The 24787-nt window shown below is 41.8% G+C and overlaps 1 protein-coding gene across 1 annotated transcript in view; it reads right to left on the bottom strand.

Moving 5' to 3' along the window:
• The window catches only part of ARRDC4 (arrestin domain containing 4), a 185193-nt gene that overhangs the window by 11668 nt on the left and 148738 nt on the right, over positions 1-24787 (bottom strand). The window contains exon 6 of the mRNA XM_069222765.1: positions 9033-9195. Coding sequence (XP_069078866.1) covers positions 9033-9195 — 163 coding nt within the window. The remainder of the gene's footprint in view (positions 1-9032; positions 9196-24787) is intronic.

Here is a 24787-nt window from a genome sequence, read left to right as displayed (position 1 = left end):
ACCCCAATGTAGTCACCTTAACTGAAGACTGGAATCGTGAACTTGTAAACCGGGCCGCAGGTATAGCAGTTTGAAGTGCTATGTTCATGTAAATGGGCAAATATTTTTTTCGGCAAAGTGAAATAAAATTTAAACAAGTTTCTGCTTCTTTCCCACCAAAATGAACTCCGTATTGCGGTACAAACATAATGCAGGTGGTCTTTCAAATGGAAAATTACTATTTCGTTCACTGCAAAAATACTTCAGTGAATCAAGAGCGTTCAGCAACATGGCCTGCTTTATTCATACCTGCTTGTACAATGAAAATGCCACCTACGTGTCCTACTTTTATTTGTAGTCCTTGGCTCGTACCGCACAGTATGAGGGACACGATATTACAAGATTGGAGCCATAAAGCTCTTCTACATCGATTTGATTTGGTTCACAAAAAGAAAGAAGGCATGTAATGCAATATACAACAAATGTCCAATAATGTGATCAAAAGAGTGTGAAAGCAATTTCATCTGTTGCTCTGTATCTCTCTTTGCTTTTTGTTTTGGAGTAGTGGCACATTATAGTCACTGAAAACTTTAAGATAAGTACTAAGAGTTGGGCTACGGCAGAAAGTGACAAAATGCTTCACAAAGACAACTCTGCACAAGAATGGTTCCTTTTTCCCGCCACATTATGTCACTGTGCTGTTATCACTAGCGCAGTGTACTGATTTGTTTTTAATGTGCAAATGGAGTTGCCTTCCCTACAACTACTTTGGACCATGGTAATTTTTTACAACGTTCTTGTATACTGCATTCCTATAGGTGCTGGGCGACCATACGCAATTTGTTTACAGCACTTCCCACTTTGGATTCTAGATCACTCTTCATTTAAATAAATGAAAAACATCTTCAAATCAGTGCTCTTGTTCATTTACCTACACCTTGCTGCAAGCTCTCACCCAGCGGAGGAAGTACTTTTTCCACTGCAGGTCCCTGTTTCTGGAACTTGTTTTCAATTGAATTGGCCTAGTCTTTATCACTGGCAATTTTCAACAAGCACTAACAAAGCTAACAGGTCTAGCCTGTAACTGAATGCAAGACACAACTATAGGTTTGGTAATGGGAAGCAGCAGAGGGTCACATGGCAGCATCAGTCCAGGCACGGAGGCTTTGCAATCTCTGTAGCATCAATGAACCGAAAATGAGGTCACCCTAGGACTCTGGGCAATACATAAAAAGTACTAGAACAAGGCTCCTTTGGAGACAGCTTTTTATTTTTAATCTTCCATGGCAATTTCTTTTCAAGGGGAGATTACATACGGCATTTGTTGTATGTTAAATCCATACGTTTTCCTGACTCAAGAAAATAAATTTTGGTTTAGGTGCTCCAAATAAAGCAGTGTGGTGCAAGTGAATCATGACAAAGAAAAATACAGGTGTGCAAGAACTTTTTACAATGGATTAGCCACTGTTGATAATTGATACATTTCTACAAGCACAGACCTCATATACAATAATTTTACTGTACAAGAGAACAAACTAATAACATAAAACAGTGGGATGTGGGAACGTTTCAACCCCTTATCTCGATAGTTATAGGGTCTTCATCAGGACAAGTAAACAATGGTAGCAACCCACATGTTGTGTCTGAAGCAGATTTTGTAATCATCAAAGATGTGCCATTAGAAACCGAATTACTCCAAACGCAGCACTGTCTTACATTAATGATAGATTCACTCATGCGGCTGTAGCACTGGTATGCCTCACTGCTCGTGCTGTGCCATGTAGTATTTATGGCATTGACACGTCCCTTGAGCTGGTGTTTACAATGCATAGCCTGGAAGAAGCTGCAGCTGCTGGCAAGGGAAGAGTGGAGTGGACTTAGAGAGGGGAGAAGGAATGAAAAGATAAGACAGAAATTAGCTTGTGGACCTCAGAACAAAGTGAGAGATGGGAAGGTGACAGTAAAGTGCAAGGAGAGTGGGTATAATAGCAGAAAGAGAGCAGGTTCAAAGGAACAGACAGTAGGGGAGATGAGGACAGTGGACATGAATAGAGAAAAAAGTGAGTGTTCCAGACAGAAGGAGGGGACATGGGGTACTGTCAGGAGGGCAAGAGAGTCAATTTAAAGTTGTCAGCTTAGCAGCTGAGAAAGAAATGAGAGAGGAGCAGCATCAGCTGCATCAGAGCAGGACAGACAGACCCAAAGATGGTTGTCTGAAGTGTGGCAGGATTATAAATATTGCTGAACTTGCACAACTGAGATTGGGCACTTACAGACAGGAATCTTGAGCTAAGAAAAAAAGGTTTCCATGATAGTCTGGCTGGCAAAGGTAATACATAAAAATGCCTGCTATGGTCAAATAAGATTGGACACATTTATATAAATGTATATGATGTTTGTGTGAAAGAAACAACTGATCAAACGCATGAGGCTTGATTGCAGTTTGCAGATGTAAAATAATCTTGCCTAAACTTCAATGCAAGGATTGTCTGGATGAGAAATCACACACCAAATAGCAAATTGTATGCCAATAAAAGAGAATTACTGCTTTGGAAGGAGCCAAAATTGGATTGGCTTATCTCTAAGCATTAGCTGAAGAAGGTTGACATACAGAAGCCAGTGGCTTAAGAAGACTGACCCAAAGCCCACATTCTCTATAAAAGATAAAATATGTATTAAGCAGATAGCAGGAGTGTCAAGCCTGACATATAAAAAGGCTTGGAAAACTACGGGCCTGGTTTAGAGTTTGGCAGATGGGTACTGTGTCACAAATGTGATGAATATCCTGTCTGCATTATTACAAGTGCCATAGGATATAATGCAGGACCTATGTTTTCCTGGGTTTGCTTCAGTTTGTAAATCCAGCGCCTAGAGACCTCCACTGAAGTCAAGTAACAGAACACGAGATCTCCTGGGCGGTGCAGGAACATAACAGCACACAAAAAGCCAGTTATGGGACACACAGCATGTGCATTAGGATCAACTGTGAATCCAAATACATATGTGCCACAACAGACTGCCCCAAGATCCGTCAGGGCTGTGTCACGTTACAACATAATTTATCCACATGAAAAAATGCACACGGTTAAACCCACAAACAAGAAATGAGCATACAACAGGAAATGATTTACTAATTAAGGGTGTAGGTTCAAACAGTAACCCCTGCGACATCACACAAAGGCAAAGCTAAAGTGATTTCATTGTAGATAGCTCGCAAAAGTGCTGCCAATGCAGTGTCACACATTCATAATGCTCTGCGGTAACATCACACTAGAACTTGCCAGTTGGATCACACTGGGAGACATAGTTTACTGCAGAGACAGCACAACAGGAGAGGGCATTTTTCTGGAATGACATGACAATGGGTACTGCCCTCAGTGTCTGTAAACTTTGAAACACACTGGGAACTGCTGTCCACAGCAGCTGCAACTTCGTGGATGCAACCCCGTGCAGCGGCAATGACATTGGAGCTGCCCATATTACAGCGACAGTACCCAGAAACCGTTAATGTTAATGCTGCTGTAGCAAAGTCAGCACACAGTACGATACCACTGCATCAAAGGAGCATCAGCAAGAACATGAATGTGGACCTGGATACCTGCTGACCATACTAGCTGTCGTGGCCGTACTGTAACTGGCCAGTGAATGATAAGAGAAGTGCGGATGTATTTGTGGGAACTTTTTAAGGTTGCCAGTGCGGTTGGAGACATCATTTAGAAAGGGAGGACATATTGTTCTGACATGGAGCCTTTGCACATTCTAATCAGAGAATATGCTTCTTGGGTTTCTTGAAACAAGTATTCTTTTAATTTTGGGGCAATATTTTGACATACTTTTTTGATTAATCATAGACTGAAGAATGGAAGAGTACACTCTCCTTATGGTGTAAATCTTTTAATTTGATATAAACAGGTACAATATACACTCACTTAAGTCCGTGGGTCGGTGAGGTGCATAACAGGGTGGGCAGAGAGAGTGGGGGGCAAGGAAGAACAGTTCAACTCCCCAACACTGGAGAGGGCAGGATGGAGGGCTGGAGTAAGATAAGAGCCTGGGAAGAAGGGGTGTCACCTACGAACACACAGTGCTTCATCAGCCATAGGGGTTAGTTGTGTGGGCAGGAAAGAGCGTCAGAAACAGGCTGGTCCTTCTCCATTCCATTGGGCGGTATCAGGATGCCGCTGCGTAAGCCTGAGGACCCTCAGGTAGTCAGGCAGGACAATTCTCTCAAGTCTCATGAGAGAAAGTAGAGGCATGGGCCCTACATTTTATCAAGGTGCAGCAGTTTGTTCTCGATTGATGCAGTAAGTTTTTCCATGCTTATTATATCTCAAAGGTGATGCAGCCAGTCCGTGTGAGTAGGTGGAGAGACAATGGCCCACTTAGAAGTGATGGCTTGCTTGGCTGCACACAGTGCCTTTGTGATAGCTTTGCTATTGTGAGAGTAGAGCGAGTAGGACAGCACATCTGGGAGATCCAGGAGGATGAGGCTGTGAAAAGCCGGGACATCAGCACCAAAAATCTCATTGATATCTCTCAGGACCACGTCCCAGTAACGCCTAGAAAAGCACGAGAAGAGGTGTGAAAGAGAGCCAGGTCGGGGCAGTCGTGCCAGCATGTATCTCTACTCATAGGTCTCCATTTTGCCACCTTTGCTGGGATGTAGTACTGATAAGGCATTACTTTGAGCAAGGCCTCAGTACCTGCTGCGCTGAGTGAGATCAATGCCCGGAGTAGAATCTCAGACTATTCTCTGGAGTAAAGGAGCGTTCCAATTGCTCCTCCCAACTTCTCTGTCTGGGTCATTTGGTGGTGTCCACCTGCTGTTTTCCGAACTTGTGTATATCTGAAAGCAGGCCTTTGTCCCCAGTCTTCGTAATGATCCCCTGTTCAAATTTGGTTGGGGGTTTTCTAGCTACGTGCAGAAGTGGGTGGGGGAGTGGGGTGAGGAAGGCCCGAGGGATTGAATGATGTATTGTTTGACAGCTGCGTACCGCCAGATCTCCTTGGCGGGAAACCTGTAGGAAGCTTGTATCTGTTGGAAGTCCATGAGGTCAGTGTGCTTGAAAAAGGACTCCTATCTTTTTACACTATGCCTCATGCCAGACCTAGTAAGCGGAATGTGAGTTAGCTAGGGGGAAATACAGGATTGCTTAGCAGGGGAGTGATCAGGGTGAAGAGTGTTGAGAGGCCCTTCGAGACCATGACCCTATCCTAGGCCTCTACTGTGGCTCGCAGAAAAGGGGATATATGCACTCTGGGGATAGAGGAGGGCGGGGGAGGCAGTTAAGCAGCCAAAGCACTTTTCATACGTGGATCCCAGCAACACTTTGGCCCATAAAGCACCAGTGTTTCTCTGTGAACGGTTGGGCCCACTACGCCATCTATCTTAACAGGGCTGCTATATATTAGTGGGTGAGATGTGGGATACTCAATCCTCCCTAAGCTACTAGAAAGTAAACACGTTTCCAGGCCATGCAGGGTTTCTTGCCCCACCAAATGCAAGTCTCTATCATGTGTTGCAGCTTGCTAAGGAGGAGTGGAGGAGGTTGTAGGGAGAGTGCATGACATGAGTATTTCGGGAAGCAGGGACATTTGTACCACACAAAAGAGCATCTCTTTGTCAATGTTTGTAATTCAAAGTACAGCTGCTAGCAAGTCAGTGTAGTTGGACATGTCCATCTTTTCCGGAGTGGGGCAAATTTTTGGACCAAGATGGAGCACCCAATGTTTTGCTCTAGGAAAGGGGGAACTGATGCTCCAACTGCAGCCTGTCTTGGTGGGGTACTGTGAGGCTTAGCATGTAAGATTTCTGGATATTAACCTTAAAGCCTGACACACAGCTGAACTGTTCCAGCTCGTCCACGAGGGCTGGCAGAGAGGTGGAGGGAAGGGTGAGCAGCAGCATAACGTTGTCAGCACAGAGCACTATTCTATATTCCTGACGGCTGATAGGTAAGCCAGTGATCTGCCCATTTCTCAGTATCTTATGGGACCTTTTGAGGGCCCATATGCGGTCGTATAGGGAGGCGCGCTTCTTCGGCCTCAATGGATTGAGGTGTGACAAAATAGCTATAAACGTGCCTCGAAGGTACGCTTTCAATGCCTTCCAAAGTAGGGAGATAGGAGTATCCACGGTGTCATTATCGCCCACGAGTTTTTGTAGTGCCTCCCCAACTTCTTTCACTGTAGCACTGAATGTGAGGAGTTTGTTTCAAGGCGCCAGGGGGCGTTGTGGGTGGCCAGTCCCGGGACCTAGAAAGAGAAAGTAATGGGAGAGTGGTTTGAAAGGGCTGAGATGCCGATATCCACCTATGCATCGGCTGTCATAACTCGATGGGAGATCAGGAAGTAATCAATACGGGTATTTGTCTGATGTGCAGCTGAGAAGAAAGTAAAGTCCGTCAGTGGGGGAGCGTCACCAGGTGTTGATTAAACCTGCTTCGGTTAGCCAGTGCAGCCCCTCTTGCGTGAAGGCCCAAGTTTGTGGGTCGATCTGTCTAGATCGGTGTGGGCCACAAAATTGAAGTTTCCTACTACTACCAGCTCAGAGTCTGGGGAGGAGGCCATTTGGTGAAGAGTGTGTGAAAGTTTAGGAGGGTAGGGAGATATGTACTAGGAGAAATCTCCCTGGTATCGCTGCTTGTGTGCGAATGAGGGTGCCTTGGAATTTAGTAGCCAACGGGATAGCCACCTGGCTCTCTTGCTATGGATTTAAAAGACGTACTGACTATCAAGCCAACAGGATTTCACCCATTCCCTGTCCTTCTTCAGAAGGTGTGTCTCCTGTAGAAGACAAATTTTGCATTCAGAGGCATGTAGCAGGGTCAAGAGGGCAAGGCGCTTCATAGTTGCATTAAGTCCATGAATGTTGAGGCTAAGTATTTTAAGTATATGACCAGCGGTGTATAGGGATTGACCTGGAGGAAGGTGTGGGAAGATGTCCCAGGCCGTAGTGTGCCCCAGTCTGGTCTAGTTGCAGGAATTTCGGGGCGGCGGGGAGTCTAGGGGCAAGGGGAAATAGGTCTAACTAGAGGTAAAACCAATAACTAGCTTGCTCCTGCCACTGCAGTCATATATACTGTCGCATTGGGGGTCGTGTCCTGTGGTCTGGTCACCAGTTCGTGAGCATGGTGGGTGAAGCCACACCACCAGCCCTATGCAAGTCAAACAGGTGAATCATCTGTGTCCCGGCACTTCTACTGTTGGGTGTATGTTGTGGTAAGACCCCGGGGTCTAGGTATCAGACCATAAAGTTACTGATGTGGGGCACCCAGCCCAGAGTCAACATAGTCATTTGGCATCTTGCAGAGGGAGAGGCTCCTGGCCCTGAAGTTGATGGAGGAGAGCGGAGCGTGCCTGGTGACTCATCTGGTGTCGATTCTGGGGGTCCAGTGATGGGCCCTATGACCACACCCTCTGCTGTATAGTCGTGTCATGAACTCCAGTGGCTGGACAGAACAGGTCGCCTTCAACAGGGGACAGCAATGCCCCAGACCTCTCAGGCCTCAAAGATCGGATTGAGCCTGTTTCTTTGCCCCATACAAAGATGAAGCAGAATTGATGGACCCATTTGTACTTGATGCCTTGTCACAGAGAAAGGTGGTGGTGGGTTTGAGCAAGTGGCGGCGCTGGTGCGTGTGTGGCGACAACTCTTGATACAACCAGATCTTGGTTCCTTCAAAGAGGATTGGGAAGTGGTTGTGTGCCACTGCCATGATCATTTCGTTCTGTCTGTAGTGATGGACACAGGTGAGGATATCCTGTGTGATGTTAGAGGCAGCAGGCCGTGTTCCCGCTCTGTGGGTGCAGTACCTTTCCCCTTCAGGTCCAGGAGGATATGGCGAAAGAGTCAGGTAAAGTATTCTTCCAGGTCCCCTGAATCAGCCAGGAGGGGGACACCTCTGATTTGGATATTGGAGCAACACAAGTGGTTCTCCAAATCTTCGAGATGTATCTGTAGCTCGGTGTTTGGATCCATAAGTTCGAGAATCTAGCCTCAGTAGGTGTCTAGTTCCTTTTCCCTGGCACTGGCACTGCTGCTGGTTTCTTGTTTGAAGTCCCTAATATCTGAGGCATCCTTATCACTCAGAGCCGCAATACTGCCCCTTATTTTGCAAAACAAAGATTCCATGAATGTGCAGGTGATAGGGGCATCGAAGTGGTGTGTTCGGGTCTGCGAGCTGTTCTCTCCCTAGAGGTTGTGCAGGAAGGACCCCTGTGCCTGTGTCTAGGTGCTGCTCGCCATTGAGTACTCAGCACTGGTTGGCGATGAGTTTTGGGAGTAGCTGTCAGGCTGTCACGCTGCCAGCTGCCCTCCAGGCATCTACCACTGAAGTCTCATTTCAGGACCCCCCCCCTCGAACCTCCCTGCCCCGCCTCCCCTCTTGTCGCACCCTCTGCAGTGGCCTCGCAGAGAGCGGCGTGTGTCTCTGGGCAAGGAAGCTAAATATAGGGATGCGCCTCCGTGGTATCAGTTGGCAGAACAGCTTTCCAGTTTACTAATGTCTGCCTGTGAAAGGCGTTTGGGGGCATGTAAATGGCAGTCTCTGCTAGTAACTATAACTCGTGCCCTAAGGGAACTATCACTCGCACCCTCGCTATGCACTGCTAGTTACCCCAGATATTACAACACTCATGATATCTTTTAAATCACCAGTGATAATGTTACTGTAACATTTGCAGTACAATTATTCATGATAACTGTGCATGGCAGGGTTGTGAGTTGCTTTATCTACTAAAGAGAGTGTTCCGACATAGAGGAAGACCCTTTGCTTTCTCCCTCACAAAAATATCTCTTGGCTACATGTTACACCCTGATCCACCCACAGAGCATATATTAATCCCCTTTTCTCATGGTTGACCGATTGACACCTCCTACACTCCCACTCCCACAGTGCAATACAAAAACACTTTTCAATACACTAAAGCCAAATCTATTGGCTATGTACTGCTTGTTTGTATGACTGGTGAAATAACTGTTGACTAAGTACAGGTGATTTTGTTTCTTACAATAATGTTTTCTAACAAAATTCTGGTGAAAATAACCTTACCTTCAGGCATTTCTGGTAATGCCAACGCAAGCAAACTCATATCCACGCTGAAGTGGCTGGTGACACTCATGTTCCTGCTGGCAAATCCATTAAACTGTAGTGTGCCTATCACCAACGGCAGCTCAATCATCAACTTTTTAGCACCTGGAATGTGGGTATACACCTGTTTGCATGGAAACATTACAGATTTAAAAATAGTAAGCTGAAAGCATATCTGGAACTAGACATACTGATCAGATCAAAATAAAGAAAGTTCTAAACACCTTACATCGAAAAAGAACATTAAGGGAATTGGCTTTCATGCTGCGCAATGAGAGTGGCTCCTGTTACATTTTGAAATGATCTATCGTCATTGAATTTAGGGCCAGATGTAGGAAACTCCCAAATTGCGACTTGCAATTTGCGAGTCCCTGCGACTCGCAAATTGCAAGTCGCAATTTGGGATGCAGAAAGGTGTCTCAGACACCTTCTGCGAGTCGCTATGGGGTCGCAAAGACCCACCTCATTAATATTAATGAGGTGGGTCGCAATTTGCGACCCCATAGCAACTCAGGGCACTCACGGGGATGGAGGCCTGCTGGGAACAGCAGACCTCCATGTCCGTGACTGCTTTTAGATAAAGCAGTTTTTTTTTTCAAAGTGCAACCCGTTTTCCTTAAAGGAAAACGAGCTGCACTTTGAAAAATAAACCGAAACCTTTTGTTTCGGTATTTTTCAGGGCAGGTAGTGGTCCATTGGACCACTGCCTGCTCTGAAAAATTATTATTAGGTCCAGTCACAAAGGGGAAATGGTCCCAGGGGGACCCCTTCCCGTTTGCGAGTGGGCTACCATCCACTTCAAGTGGATGCTAACTGCGAGTCCATTTGCGACTGCTTTCGCGGTCGCAAATGGAATTGCATACCACTGCGACTCGCAAATAGGAAGGGAACACCCCTTCCTATTTGCGACTCGGAAATGCATTTTGCGAGTCGCTTCCGACTCGCAAAATGCATTTCTACATACCAGATGGGGTTTAGCGACTCACAAACGGCGTTTTTCGCCGTTTGCGAGTCGCTAAACCTTTCCTACATCTGGCCCTAAATGCTGCTTAATATAGGGGAAAGTTACTTGTAATCCTAATACATCATAACGAGAATCTTCAAAAGAATTGAAAAATATTAGAATTTCTCTTTCTTTGAGGGGTAGCCTGTAGTAAGTCTGGCTTAGTGAATGTCAGTGATATATATGAATATAAGAGAAGTGAAGCAGGTGTAATTGTTGGCTTTATTAATGGTTAGGAATGAGAGGTGCGCAGAGTCATTCTTAAGTGGCATATATAGATATGTTTTTTAAATTTTTCGTTGAAAAATGTTGCAACACAAAAACAGCACTACTGATGGATCGCGTTATTTTATGGTGATAATGAATGAATAGTTACGTACCTGTAATCCCTAGTTCTCCAAGAGAATCTTCATCAAAATCTAATGCACTCAACTGTTCAAACGACATGCGGAGTCAAGCCACTTTAATTTGTTTTAATATATACATTGCACTTTTTTGTTGAAAAGTCAATTTATAAACACAAAACAGGTTTGACAACCTATGGGGGCAATTGTCACTATTTTGTTTTTTAAAAGAAGCCAATTTTAAAATCTAAATGTGTCTTTATTTAAGAAAAGCAAGAAAACTTGTTCACAAACCATCTATAAAGAAAAATGGGAGGAAAGAAAGGCAATGTTGCTATATAGGCTGCAACCTACAGACGCCACTGCTACTTTAAGGAAGAGCACTCCATCATCATGCCATTATGCCCTTTCTGTGACAGTTAGGTCAGTTTTATTTTCCTGCGCCTAGTAAAAGGATCCTGGATCACTGCACTAGACATTCTTTTGGGACTAAGTGTAAATTTTATTTTGCTTTCTGAGAGGGAAATGTTTCATTTTTCTAGTCAACCTCATATCTCTTGACAAAGTGCCATTCTTGTGGCAGGAAAAAGACACACAAGTTCAGTGACACTGGCATGAATAATGTCCTTTCTGTTAAAAGAAAATGCCCAGCAGGAATGAAAGATATGGCAAATATCAGGCTGTTTTGCTTTCAATAAGACCAACAAAATCTTCAAGAGACTGAGGAACATGGAGATGGGGCTCCCTCTATCAAAGCTTGTTTCATCGTCTGAGAAGACTTGCGGAGAGGAAGATCTAGAGAACGCTCATGCGAGAAACACTTGTGCTCCCAGTCAACCTCTGTGACTCAGAGGACAGGTAGGGCTGCAACACTGTCTGTTGAGAGCAGGAACCCCTTCAAAAGGCCCTTAAACAGTGAAGTATCTGAGTAAATATATGTTGAGGCAACTGGATGTCAATAGGAAGTCAATTTGAGCATTTTTTGGGAGGGTGGGTACGTAAACTGAAGAGGTCTTGGATACATCACACTTTGAGTACTTTAGGGAGTATCCTCCATCAAGTCCCACTTCACCTGAATTTGAATACAGTTTCTCCTCTGCATTACGATTCACCAGTGTCTCTCCCAATCCTGTTACTGCAGCCACTGCCACCTTTACTTACTTTTCCTTATCATGAAAGGAGATGGTAAGGAGATCAATCAAGAAGACAGGAATACCTTAACAAAGTCATTCAATGGGTCATGATAGTGTGAAACAAATAATCCACGCCAGGAATATTAATCACAGCTGGTTGTGAACTGTGAAAACTTTGTCATGTAGTATTCTTCCTGGCTCCACCTCACAGGCTCAAGTCAGAAACTCAGGAGAAAGTTTGTAATCTACATTTCTATGGATCATCATTGTGTGGTCTTCATGATGAGGAAATGCAACAAACACACTCAGATTTTGAGACTTAAGGTGGCCAAATTGGGGGAAAAAGTATATAGTTTCACACCCTACAACCACTGCTTTCTCAGCAAAAGCTTCAAAACCCCCAATGGCCTCAGCAGTACTATCAGCAACAACAAAAACAGCCCTATCAGCCTTCAAAGTCAGTGAAAGGCAGGGGAGCTCATCAAGGCTTATGGTGCTAAACAGAGCCATCTACCTTACCCCTCTGCCAATCACCACTCTAGTGGGGGTATGCATCAGCAATCCTCTGGAGGAGTGAATAAATATTACAAGAGATAGATGGGTGTTGATTACGGTGCAAAATGGCTATTGTCTGAGCTTTAGATCGTTGCCATAAGCCAAACTGCTAAAGACGTCTTCGCAATACCTTGAAAGCTTCTTGAAAAGGGTAAGCCTCTTTGTGAACAAAGTGAAAATTAGCCAGTATAGCCTGCAATTGTCTGTCGAAAAACTTTATTTTGAATTTAGAAATGAGTTTTTCAGAGAGAAAAGTGCTATCTATATATCTTTTCAAAAAGTGCTGTGGGATCCTGCAGATGGGCGAGGCAGCTCAATACCTACGACTATCAACAAAGGTCCCCTGGAATAAAAACTGACAATAGTCTCTCAGAAAAACAAACCCTTACAATCATGTAATTCAGCCTCCCCATTTAAAATTACAATTTATTTGTATTTAAATCACACATTTCACTACCTTTGCTTTTATTTCCAGAATGTCTTTCACCCTATGCTCCTCCCCCTTTCTTTGTTTGATTGCACATGGCACCCACATTTCAACCTGATTCCTTTTCCAGCAATGTGCACCCTTCAGCTCTGGGTGTTGGCTCCCTATTTCAACCTGCTTCTCAGCCAGCTACCCCTCCTGCCTGGTAAGGACTTCATTTTTATTACTTTTCCATATCACACTTCTTAGCTCCTTCCTGTCTGACAGAGAGCAAGTTGTCCCCTTAGGAGAATGTACTTCAGAACATTGTTTGTTCCATATGGTGTACCCCAATGATCTTCATTAAGTTCCACTTTTTGCAATATTTATGTTACCCCCTCGCCAACCTGATTCGCTCTCGTGGGTTCTCTGCAATATCTTACGCTGACACACAGATTGTATTATGTCTCAAGCAACGTCGAAGAGGTGACTAACCGGTTTAATAATGATGGCAGCCAAAGTGCAGGTTGGATGAAGAAAGATTGTCTTAAGTTGAATTCAGATAAGACCAAGGTACTCCTATTTGGCAATGACACATCCTTTTGGAATTTCTCCTGGTGGCCTCAAAACCTTGGTCCACTTCTGTCTCTAGGGTAAAAGGCTAAACATTTAGGAGTCCTCTCTCATGCTAAACTATGCTTTTCAGATCAGATTAACCAGGTTACATTGTCTTGTTTTTTTCTGTTAAGAATCTCAAAAGATTTTCCCTTTTATCCTCTCAGAGCTCCACAAAACCGTGATCATTGCACTGGTCATCTCAAGGTTAGGCTATTGCAATGCTTGTTAAGGTTTAAGGTAGTATTCAACTACGATTATTGAAAAAACTCCATAGTCTTCAAAAGGCAGGAGCTGGTCTGCTCATTAAAGTCCCAAAACTCAGTTCAATCTTGCAAACCAACATCAGCCTTCATTGGCTTCAAGTCACTGAGCAAGTAAAGTTCAAGGCGCTATGCCTGGTTCACAAAGTTCTGTATAATCGTGGCCCTGATCATTTCCGAAAGATGTTTTACTGGTATCCGCCAATCACAATCTTCGGGTCCAGTTTCAGCCAAAATGGGGACTACCCTGGGAATCAACAAGGCCTGATAGGGCGTTAGGAGCTTTTACCACTAAGCTTGCACATTTTGGAATTTGTTGCCCTTTCAACCTACAGCTCAGTCTAATCTGGCCTCACTTGCTAAACAGGTTCTGATCTGATAACTTCAACTCTAACTTTCAGCGATAAGATGCTTTCGGCATTTACACTATTTAAGCTTTTTGCTTACTAATATGTGATTTATTCTTTAGTCATTTTTTGGCAGTTTTTATTATTTCGATATTTTCCTATTTCATTTTTAATGCTAATATCATGATGCTACTATGAACACAGCAATAATGTTTTCATTGGTAGCGGTCCTACATTTGTTCTCATACATCTGAATGTGTTTTTATATTGCTACACTACCCTACTGAATCAGGTCACGTATTCTGCAGTGAATGGGCTAATTAGAAAGCGTGAAAGGCGAAAGAGTGAATGAATACAAAAAAAAATGTGCCTAGCAAATTTGTTAATGCTAAAGTTGCTTTTTAAAAAAAAGTCAAAACATATTTGAGTTATTTAATGCCGGAACGCCCTCCTACCCAAGTGCTGAGCCCTTTTTGGATATTTGGAGAAGTTTGCACTTAGGTCCCCATACCTTTCTGTCCACATAAGCTATTCATGCCACCTGAGTCCTTTTCCCCCCAAACATCCTGGGGATTCTAAAGGAGGTACCCAGAGTTTGTGAGTTCCAATGGAGGAGACCGAGAAATTAGTCAAAATACAGCTAAAATTGTTTTTTTGGGAAATATGGGAAAAAAGTGCTGCAGAAGAAAGCATCTGTTTTTCTCCCTGCAAATGGGATCAACAAAGGGTTTGCGGTGATAAACTCACCATCTTCCCAGCTTTCAGGAATAGACACACTTGAATCAGAAAACCAAAATATTCAACAAAGTTTTGGCATTATACTGGGTCATACCCCATTTTTTCTATTCTTTGTGCTTTCAGCCAGCTTCCAGTTAGTGACAGAAATGAGTGTGAAACCAATGATGGATCCCAGACAGCTAAACATTTCTAAAAAAGTAGACAAAATTCTGAATTCTGCAAGGGGTCATTTGTGTAGACCCTTCAAGGTTTTTGTATAGAAAGTAACAGTTGAAATAAAAAAAATATCAAAATTGAGCTAAAAACACAGCCTTTTCTGTCTACATTTTCTTCTGTAATTTTTTTAACTATGGTAGATTTTTTAAAGCAATCTACTGTTACGTCTGCTAGACCCTTCTGGTTGCCGGGACATATAGGGCTTGCAGGTTAATCAAAAACCCAAGGTACCCAGAGCCAATAAATAAGTTGCAACTTGCAATGCGTTTTCATTGTATACCGGGTATACAGCAATTAATATGGTAAAATATAAAGAGTGAAAAATAAATATCAAGGAAACCTAGGTATTTCCAAAATGAGCACAAGATATGGAGTTTAGAAGCAGTGGTTATTTGCACATCTCTGAATCCGGGGGTACCCATACTAGCATGTGAATTACAGGTCATTTCTAAAAATGACTTTTTTCTTACACATGGTCTTACATTTGGAAGGCACACATGTAGAGAACGACAATTGGCAATAACACTTGTCCTTCTATTCTGTGTTCCTCTAAGTCTACTGATAAAAATGGTACCTCACTTAAGTGGGTAGGCCAAGTACCTGTGACAAGGAAGGGCCCAAAATGTATTGTGGCAAAAATTATAACTACAGTGAGAGTACTAATTAGTCCTAGGATTGGGCACCATTTAGGGAAACCTATCAAACCCAGACATTTCTGAAAAGTAGACATCAAGGGGAGTCCAGGGAGGTTTCGCTTGTGAGGAGTCCCCAAAGTGTTGCCAACAGAATGCCCTGCAAAGGTAAACCATTAAATAAAAACACAATTATTTTCCTTGCATTTCTGTGAAGTAAACTACAGGAGTAATCAGGGATCCACGAATTGCTTATCACCCATAGTTCCTCCAGCTTGCCTCGATAAAAGCGCTATGTCACTGGTGTGCCTGGGCTTAGTGCCCTGAAAAAGGAATGGATCCCTCAACGGTCAATGGTAGTTCTTACATGAGGGCTACTGTTGACCCTGGGGTGAGCCATTCCTGACATAGGCACAAGTGGGATAGCGTTTTTATCAGGACAAGAGGGGAAACACTGAGTGGTAGGAATTTTTTGGATCCCTGCATATTCCTGTAGTTTGTGTGACAGAAATGCAAGGAAAAATAGAGTTTTTATTCAACGTTTCATGCAGCGCGCTGACGTCACAGAGGGGTGACTGTGGGGTGGGGGAGACACAGAAGCTCTTCCGTGTCTCCTGAGGGGTTTAAAAATTAAAATAAAAATCCATCCTTGGTGTCGGCCCATGGTCGCGGTCTGCACCAGGGAGGGTATGCGTGTGTTGCCCATTGGCCAGGAAATCTAACATACTCGAAAGTGCCTCATGAACATAAAACACGTTTTGCGTAGTAAATAAAAAATGTCAATGTTGGAGCCATTTTTTTGTTACTCATGTAGGGTACTAAAAAGAGAACGCTTTGATTATATTTTGCCAGATAAACTGCACTGGTCAGCAAATCAAAATAAGCCAAACTGTCTACATTCTAAAAATCTAATGCTGGTTTTGTTCAGGACTCCTGTTCAATTTGCATTTATCCATATTTTTTTTGCCGATCTTTTCAGTATTTATCCAAATGGATGTTGTGCACCGTAAAAATAAAAACTACGTTCATTTAACCAATAAATCAGCTCCCAGTCTCGGATATGTTTTCGCTGCACCATAGGCAGTCAAATTTAATACAAAATACTTGTATGAAGACATCAGCATTGCAGTACACACATGCTCATCCCAAATTATTTAATTAAACTGCATCCTTTTTTTTTTTTTTTACTCCGAATGCTGTTGGTGTGCACTGACAGCATTCAAAGACACTAAACGGAAGAAAGACATTTTGGATTTTCCCTCTTCACAAATTATTAGAGGCAAGCAAAATCTCTTTTCTCTGTATTTATATGTGGGAGGCTTATTTATGGTACGTTCGTTGAGTGCACAAACTCTAAATGGATTCTTGGCAATGATTTGCAAAAGACTTCTAAGCCAAAAGATGAAGTAAACAAGAGCATGGAAAATGGCATACTTAATACTTTTTGAAAAAGGATAATACATTGCCATCGGAAAGCAGTGGCACCGGTACACTGTTCCACAATGTGTTGAGTAGAACTGAAAAAGCCCACACTCTAAGCCTCTCTCCACGGCTATAATGAACGTGCATAAGAAGGGTGAATTCAGTCAGGTGATGTCAAAAGACTGATAGATATGTAATTTCGGCTTTGAAAAAGCCTCATACCATGAACTGTATTATGGGACAAACAGAGGACTCAGAACTGGCCCTTCCTTAAGGACAGGGAACCAATGTAATCATTTAAGGAACAGAGACAACTTGTGAGCACACGTGATCTAGGTTGCTACATTCAGAATAATCTGAAGCTTCTCTAGTAAAGGCTTGCATCATTTTAAATCAAGGCATTGCCACAGTCTAGGCTTTGTCCACTGACACCATCTACATAATTTTCTCATTCATCGACAGACAAACCAGGGAGGATGTGCCAAAGTACTTAAATGGCAAAAACAGGAGAGTGCAACAGCAGTGATCTATTTGTACGCAGTCCTTCGTTTATATGAAAACATAGGATCTTTACAGAGATAACTTGGAAACAGTAAGAACCCAGAAGTTGTTATCTCCCTTCAGGACCATACGCTCAGTTTTACAATATTCAATTTAATCAATCATTGCTCATCCTGGACTTGATGAGATGAGTAAACAGTGAGATAGATCCTGAGTAGGTTGGGAATGGAGCCAGAGGAACCCTGGGGGTTCAAGCAGTCAATTAGATGGAAGTTAAATTCTTAAAGAGGCAGAGAAACAGTTCGACCACTACCAATCAGAAATAGAAAAAAAATCATAAAAAATGGGTTAAGACATGTTTTGCAGGGGCTATCATAAAAACTCTGCACTTGTGCCCCAAGAATTTATTTACTTGGTTGAGACAAGAGTTAAAACAGCCAATCTGCCAACTATAAAGATAGTGAACTATAAAATTAAACATATCTTCTATGATGAGTTTCGGAAATGCCAACAATAAAACATAATGCAATTTCAGTCAACGATTTAAGATCACACCCTAGCATTATGATCATAATGTGCAATTAGAATACAAAAGAACACATCACTGAATATTCGGACTACAGACGTTTAAATGTCACACGTTGTACCAGACAATGTGGGCACCAGAACCCAAATCAATAATGCAACCGGCATAATAAGTTAGAAGGGGTAAACAAAACCATAGACCTTCCATGCAGCACCAAGGCTTTTGATATGATTGAACTTAGAAGTCATCAACCCATAAATAAACATTTCCCAAGCATTCAGCTATAGAAACATAACAGAATATACAAATCATCAATCAAAAAAAGCTTTAAAAAAAAGGTACTACTCAGACAGAATTCTAAATGTTAAATCTGCAACCAAAGAATTTTATGAAATTCTCAATGAATTTTGAAAACCTAAATGCATGGAAGGAAGTCATCCCACTACTCAAGATTTCACAAACTGGCAACTCATTACACAACCAAGGCAGACACACTGGACTCCTATTTAAACAGAAGAAAACCATCAGCACCAACACCATTCCTTCAAACAAATACCATAAGGTGAATTTATGGATTTGGTCAGAGCAAGCAGGCCTTTCGGTCACCCTTCTGAGCCTTGTCCACCACACGTCTTCAAGAACATTCTTTTATCTACTTCTGCTGCCACACCTGTAAGAAGAATCATCAATAGCTCTTTAACTACGGGAACCTTTCCTGAAGACCTGAAAAAGGTATACATACGTTTGTTATTAAAGAACACAAACCTAGACCTGCAGGACCCCAACAACTACAGACCAATCACAAATTTACCTTTCCTAGACAAACTGATTTACACAGATGTCACAATTCACTGAAGACAATTCCATACTTTCAGACTACCAAACTGGATTCCAACCCAAAAAGATGCACTGAATCGGCAGTCATAGCAATCTGGGATGATCTTAAAAACACAGCTGACCGCAATGGAGTTGCTGCACTACTTCGCTTGGACCTCTCGGCTGCCTTTGATACTGTTGTCCATGACACCCTAATTCAAAGACCCCATGAAGCCGGCATAGAAGGAGCTGCTCTCGGCTGGATTAAATCCTACCTTCAAAACAAAACTAATATTATCTAATCTCCCCCTTTCTAGTCTAAACCCTACCTCAAAAAAGCAGGGGTCCCCCAAAGGATCAATCATCTCACCTATGCTTTTCAACATCTACTGAGGTCATTACCAGAATAGATCAATGATTTTCAACTCACATGCTGCAACTATACAGATGACACAAATACTACTTAAATTGGAATGCCCCAATGACATAGAACACTCACAAATCTTCCGTTGCCTGAGAGCCGTTAATCAGTGGATGACTTGGGGCGATTTCAAACTAAATGCTTCCAAAAAAGAAAAAATTACTCACATGTGGCAACTGGAGAAATTATTACCCAATATGAGCCTGGCCTGACGATCTCAGACCACCTCCTCAAGTATCCAAGGAAGTTAAAAACCTTAGAATTACCATGGACTCCAAGTTACTAATGAATGCCCAAGTGGACAAATTAACACAATCAAGCTTCATCACCTTGGAGACTCCACGACACATCTTCCCCCACCTCGGATTTCCACACAAGGTGCAGGCTACTATCTCTCTTGTACTATCCAAACTGGATTATGCCAGTGGCCTCTACCATGGATCATCTCTATCTATTATGAAAAAATTACAATGTATTCAGAACTCAGCTGACAGGCTACTATTACATGTAAAGCCACAAACCCACATCTCCCCTGCCTTGAGAGCACTACACTGGTTACCCTTTGCCAGAAGATCCACCTTCAAGCTGCTTTGTATCACCCACAAAGCTATACATAGAACAGGACCGCTTTTCATCAGAAACAAAATAACCAAATACATCCAACAAAGAAAGCTTCGCTCAAGATTGGCACCCCGCCTTAGAACACCACTATACAAGAAAAAGACAACAGGTGGTACATCCTTCTCAGTTCAAGCAAATACACTATGGAATTCATTACCCTCAAACATAAGATCCACGTATAACTATCTTGCCTTCAGAAGACTACTCAAGAGTTGGTTCTTTCCTTCATAACCACCATATTCAAACAGCAAAGAACTGCATATGCCTGTGCTGATATATATATTTATAATCTGATTATGTGTATATTCTAGATATGCATAGTTCTTTAAGGAATATGTATTGTTATTATTTCATAATAATAAATTATACACATACACGTTAAGACTGTTTAACAAATGTATATTTACTCACGGTTAAATTAATATATATATATATATACATACATATATATATATATATATAAGTATGTGTGTGTGTGTATGTATATATGTGTATATTATTCTATGCTTAACATGTTCATAGGTCATTGTGTAGCTCCTATGTAAGTTGTTATATTAGGTACTTACGAATACCTGCTTTCGTTTTCAAATCACAATGATGAATTGTTTTATTATCATAAGCATTTCGCTATTCAAAAATTGAGGAAATGATAAATGAATGTTAGAAAAGTACACTTATTAATTAACTTCAAATATTACAAATCTTGAAAGTCTGTTTATATAATACTACTTTTCTTCTCATATTATTATATTCCTTGCAAATATATTCCCTTACTATGTATTTACATATCTATTTATACTAGAGAAAAATGAAATAAAAATAAATAAAATCTATAAATAAAATTCAAATTATAAATAAATAAAATGTATAAATAAAAGAAAATTAAAATTAAATATATATATATGTATATATATATATAATAATAAATAAAAATAACATAAATGTACTCTTGTAAGCTTTATTCTGTCTCCCCATCACCCAATGTCTCCATCAATCTATCCTCCATCACCACTCTCACTCATCCCAAACCCATTCTACTACTTTAATCTCCAAAATAACCCTGCCTAAACTCTTCCCTCCTCTACCACATCTAGCTCACCCCAAACCTCAGTTTACTACCTTGATCTCCCAAACAACCTAACCCTTTCCACAGATTCTTCCCTCCTCCATTTCTCCTTTACTCATCCCAATCCTCATCCTATTACTGTAAACTCCCAATTAACAGTTCTGGATTCTTCCCTCCATTACTCAAGTCAATCCAACTAACAAACTCACATATCCTCTGCTCAAATTAACTCATAATAATACTAATCTTGTACTCATATTTCCCTAAAATAATCCTCCACTAATTCCTCTTGGGTTCAGGAGCAGCGTGCTACTCGCCGAAAAGTGCTTCGACGCCTGGTCAGGGGTAGTAAGCGCTATATAAATACAAATACAATGACTCAAGCATATTAAAGTTATATTGGTGGGCAGTAATCCTGAAGTTGCTGGCAAAAGGTTGCATTGTTCACATGATGCTGAAAGATTACCACTGCTAAAAGAGTTCAGTGAAAAGTATAGCGATGCTTGTTATCCTGCTGGCAAATCAGTTAGTCGGAATTCTCCCAACAACCACAGGAGCTAGGTCCTCTTTTTAGTACCACAAATTTTTTTTAGTTACAGAAATTTGTATATAACATGCATGTACAAAACGCATGTAGAATTCAACCACTTGTGGCTTTTTAAGTAACATAATTTAGAATTTTTGGACTAGTCATTTTGATTCTATTACCATGGAAATGAACTTTAAAAATTTCAGCACGCAAAATAATGTTGGCCAAGAATACAAAACTGAATGTAAGAGACATGGATCCACTTGGCAGACATGTAAATGTGGCCCTAAGTAAGTTATGACTATCAGTCTTTGAGCCTTTTTGTTTTGTCTTTACAAGGATGCCGTTATGTGCATTGAATGGGCGAGTGTTGCCTGATTGACATGAAAGCCTGTGTGGGCACCGCTGTGCCTGCATAGGTGCATGTACCTGCTGCACCCTGTTCACCTGTGTACATGCACTTCGGCTGCATGTTTTTCAGAGTAATTTCTTTGAAAATGGTAAGTCTGATACAACATTCTTATTTTAAAATATGATAAACCTGAAATGAAACCTAGCTATAAACAAAAGAGCTCTAAAAGCCAATTCTGAATGCCTCCCTTAAGAAATATATACAAGAGCAGGCAAGCAGACGCCACACAGTAAAGAAAAAAATAAAATGCGAGGAATGATCTGAATCACTGCCTGGGATTCCATTCCACTGGCTCTATGAGGTTCATGAAAATGAGTTACTTACCTGTAACTCCCCCGTATTGGCATCTTCCATAGATTCACCTGCTTGAATATTCCCAGTCGTCGAAGTGGGAGTGCCACGGTACGTTAATAAAGCAGTATGTGTATATATATATATATATATATATATATATATATATATATATATATATATATATATATATATATATATATATATATATATATCTCATAGAGCCAGTGGAATGGAATCTTTTCTTTACTGTGTGGCTTCTGCTAGGCTACAATCGGAACAACATGTTATCTTATGGCCTATCTACATCCTTTTCTTTAAAAAAGAACCAAAGTTCACTTTAACCAATTAGATGACAACACCCTCTAGAACCTTCCCACCAGAGGCTGAAGCCCTCAGATTTTTTAGCACTAGTGTGATTTAATTAACTGTTTATGAATAAGGGGAGCCTCTGAGGGGAGGAGGGAGAGTCGCGTGTGAATCTATGAAAGACGCCAATACTGGAGAACTACAGTTACAGGTAAATTACAAATTTTCTTCTCCGGTATTGGATCTTTCATACATTCACATGCTTGAATCAGAATAATAAGCAATGTACTAAATACCCATATATTCATTATAAAAATAAATAGTGGATGGTGGGAAAAAAACTCACCTTATCCAAAGAGATGGTGTAGCACTTCCTGTCCCACTGCTGCATCTGTTTTATTACTCTCGTCCAGCCAATAATGTTTTGTGAACGTATGCCTGTTTGACCATGTTGCTGCTCTGCAGATATGGTGAATTGGTACCCCAGCAACCAGAGCTGTTGATGTGGCTATAGCTCTAGTACAGTGGGCTTTCAATCTGCCCTGCCAGGGGTTTCCAGCTTGTGTGTGGTACAACTTTATAGTAGACACAATCCATCTGGCAATGGTTTGTTTGGTAACTGAGAGTCCTTTTCTAATGCCCCCTTTTGCTAGAAACAATTGGTCTGATTTCCCTATGTGATGCGTTCTCTGTAGTTAGAATTTTAGACATCGTTTAACATCTAAGGAGTGTAAAGGCTTTTCAGCTGGCATCTGAGGATTTGGAAAAAAGGTTTTTAGAACCACAGGTTCATTTAAGTAAAATTACAACTGAACTTCTGGAATCAATTTTGGGTCTGTCCTCAAAATAACGCTCTGAAGTGAATTGTAGGAACGTTTAACGGTAAATGCTTGTATGTCGCTTACTCTCTTCAAAGAAGTGAGTGCTATTAGTATAGTGGTTTTCCATGTGAGATACTTGATATTACACTTGTGAATCGGCTCAAATGGCGGTTTCATAAGTTGAGCCACGACTATGTTGAGATACCACAGAGGTGGAGGTTTTCGGACTGATGGAAGAGTCCTGAAGAGACCTTGAGGAATTGTTTAATAATGCGAGTGGACCATAAGGACAGCGCATTACTGGTTGGCCGAAATCTAGAAATTGCTGCTAGATGCACTTTAACTGAGGAATGAGATAAACCTGATTTTGCTAGATGTAGCAAATATGGGAGAATTAGATGTGGTTGTGCTGTGAGTGGGTGAATGTTAGAGGACACCCATCAAAAAAAGAATTGTTTCCATTTTAACTTATAAGTTCTATTTGTTGCATACGCTCTCACCTTTGATAGAATGTCTCTGCATTCTGATGGGATGATTATCGAGGAGAACTCATATTCAGGATCCATGCGGGCAATTGTAGTGATGTCAGGTCTGGATGTTGTATCTGGCCCTGGTTCTTTGTCAACAACGACGGTGTTACTTTGAGTTGGAGATTAAGTTTTTCTGAGAGGAGTAGAAGTTCGGTGAACCAGAACTGCCTGCGCCATCTGGGAGCTATGAGAAGTCTGCAAGGTTCCCTCTTTATCTAGTGGAAAAGCGTAGGCATATATCCCTGACCAAAGTATGAAAAAGCATTCCCCCACAATCCTTTCTGGGGATTCGAGCTTGTGAAGGACAGGCATTTCTTGTTCTCCTTCGTCGCAAACAGATCCAAGTGTGGTTTGCCCCACCAATAGAATAGAGAGTTCAGGATCTGCTGTTCTAGCTCCCATTTGTGATAAGGACTGATGGTCCTGCTTAAGGAGTCTGCCAGGAGACTGAGCCTTCCTGGTAAATGTTCTGCCCTGATGGTTATGCAATGCAGAAGTGCATAGTTCCATATCTCTTGAGCTTGAGCAGAGAGTGCCTGGGAGCGGGTTTCTCCCTGCTTGTTCAAGTAGAATATAATGGTGGTATTGTCCGGTCTTATGAGGACTGTTGAATGATTTATTTTAGGGAGGGAAGCCTTTAACGTTTAGGCGATTACTTTGAGTTCTAGTTGAATGATGTGAAGGTTTTTCTTCTCCGTTGACCATCTCCCGCTGATTTGTAAGCCCTGGAGATGCACTTCTCAGAATTCTAATGATGCGTCCATTGTTACTATGCAACTATCTATCATTTGTAGGTATTCTAATCCCTTGGACAAATTGTTGGGCCGAGTCCACCAAATTATCACTGTCCTCATTGCTGGTGTTGTTTGAATTAGACCTTCGAATGAGCCTTGTGTTTGACGCCATTGAATGTCTGTCTGCTCTTGCAGTGGCCATGGATGTAACCAACAGTTTGGGAGCAGAAGGGTGCACAAGAAGATCATCCCCATGAAAGATTTGTACATCTAAACTGAAACCGACCTTTTTCTAGACAGTTTGCAATCTGCTGAATTTTTTCTCATCTGTCCTTGGAAGAATAGGCTTTGTTCTTTAGTGAGTCTAGGATGGCTCCCAAGAACTTTATCCTTGTAGTTGGTGTTAGTTGGGATTTGTGGTAATTTGTTGAAAGCCCTAATTTTTTGAATAGTGAAAGGCAGGTG

This window comes from Pleurodeles waltl, chromosome 3_1 (genome assembly GCF_031143425.1).
Source record: "Pleurodeles waltl isolate 20211129_DDA chromosome 3_1, aPleWal1.hap1.20221129, whole genome shotgun sequence".
Classification (NCBI taxonomy): Eukaryota; Metazoa; Chordata; class Amphibia; order Caudata; family Salamandridae; genus Pleurodeles; species Pleurodeles waltl.
Note: the sequence above shows the minus strand (reverse complement) of the source record. Positions and strands in the feature narration are given on the sequence as shown.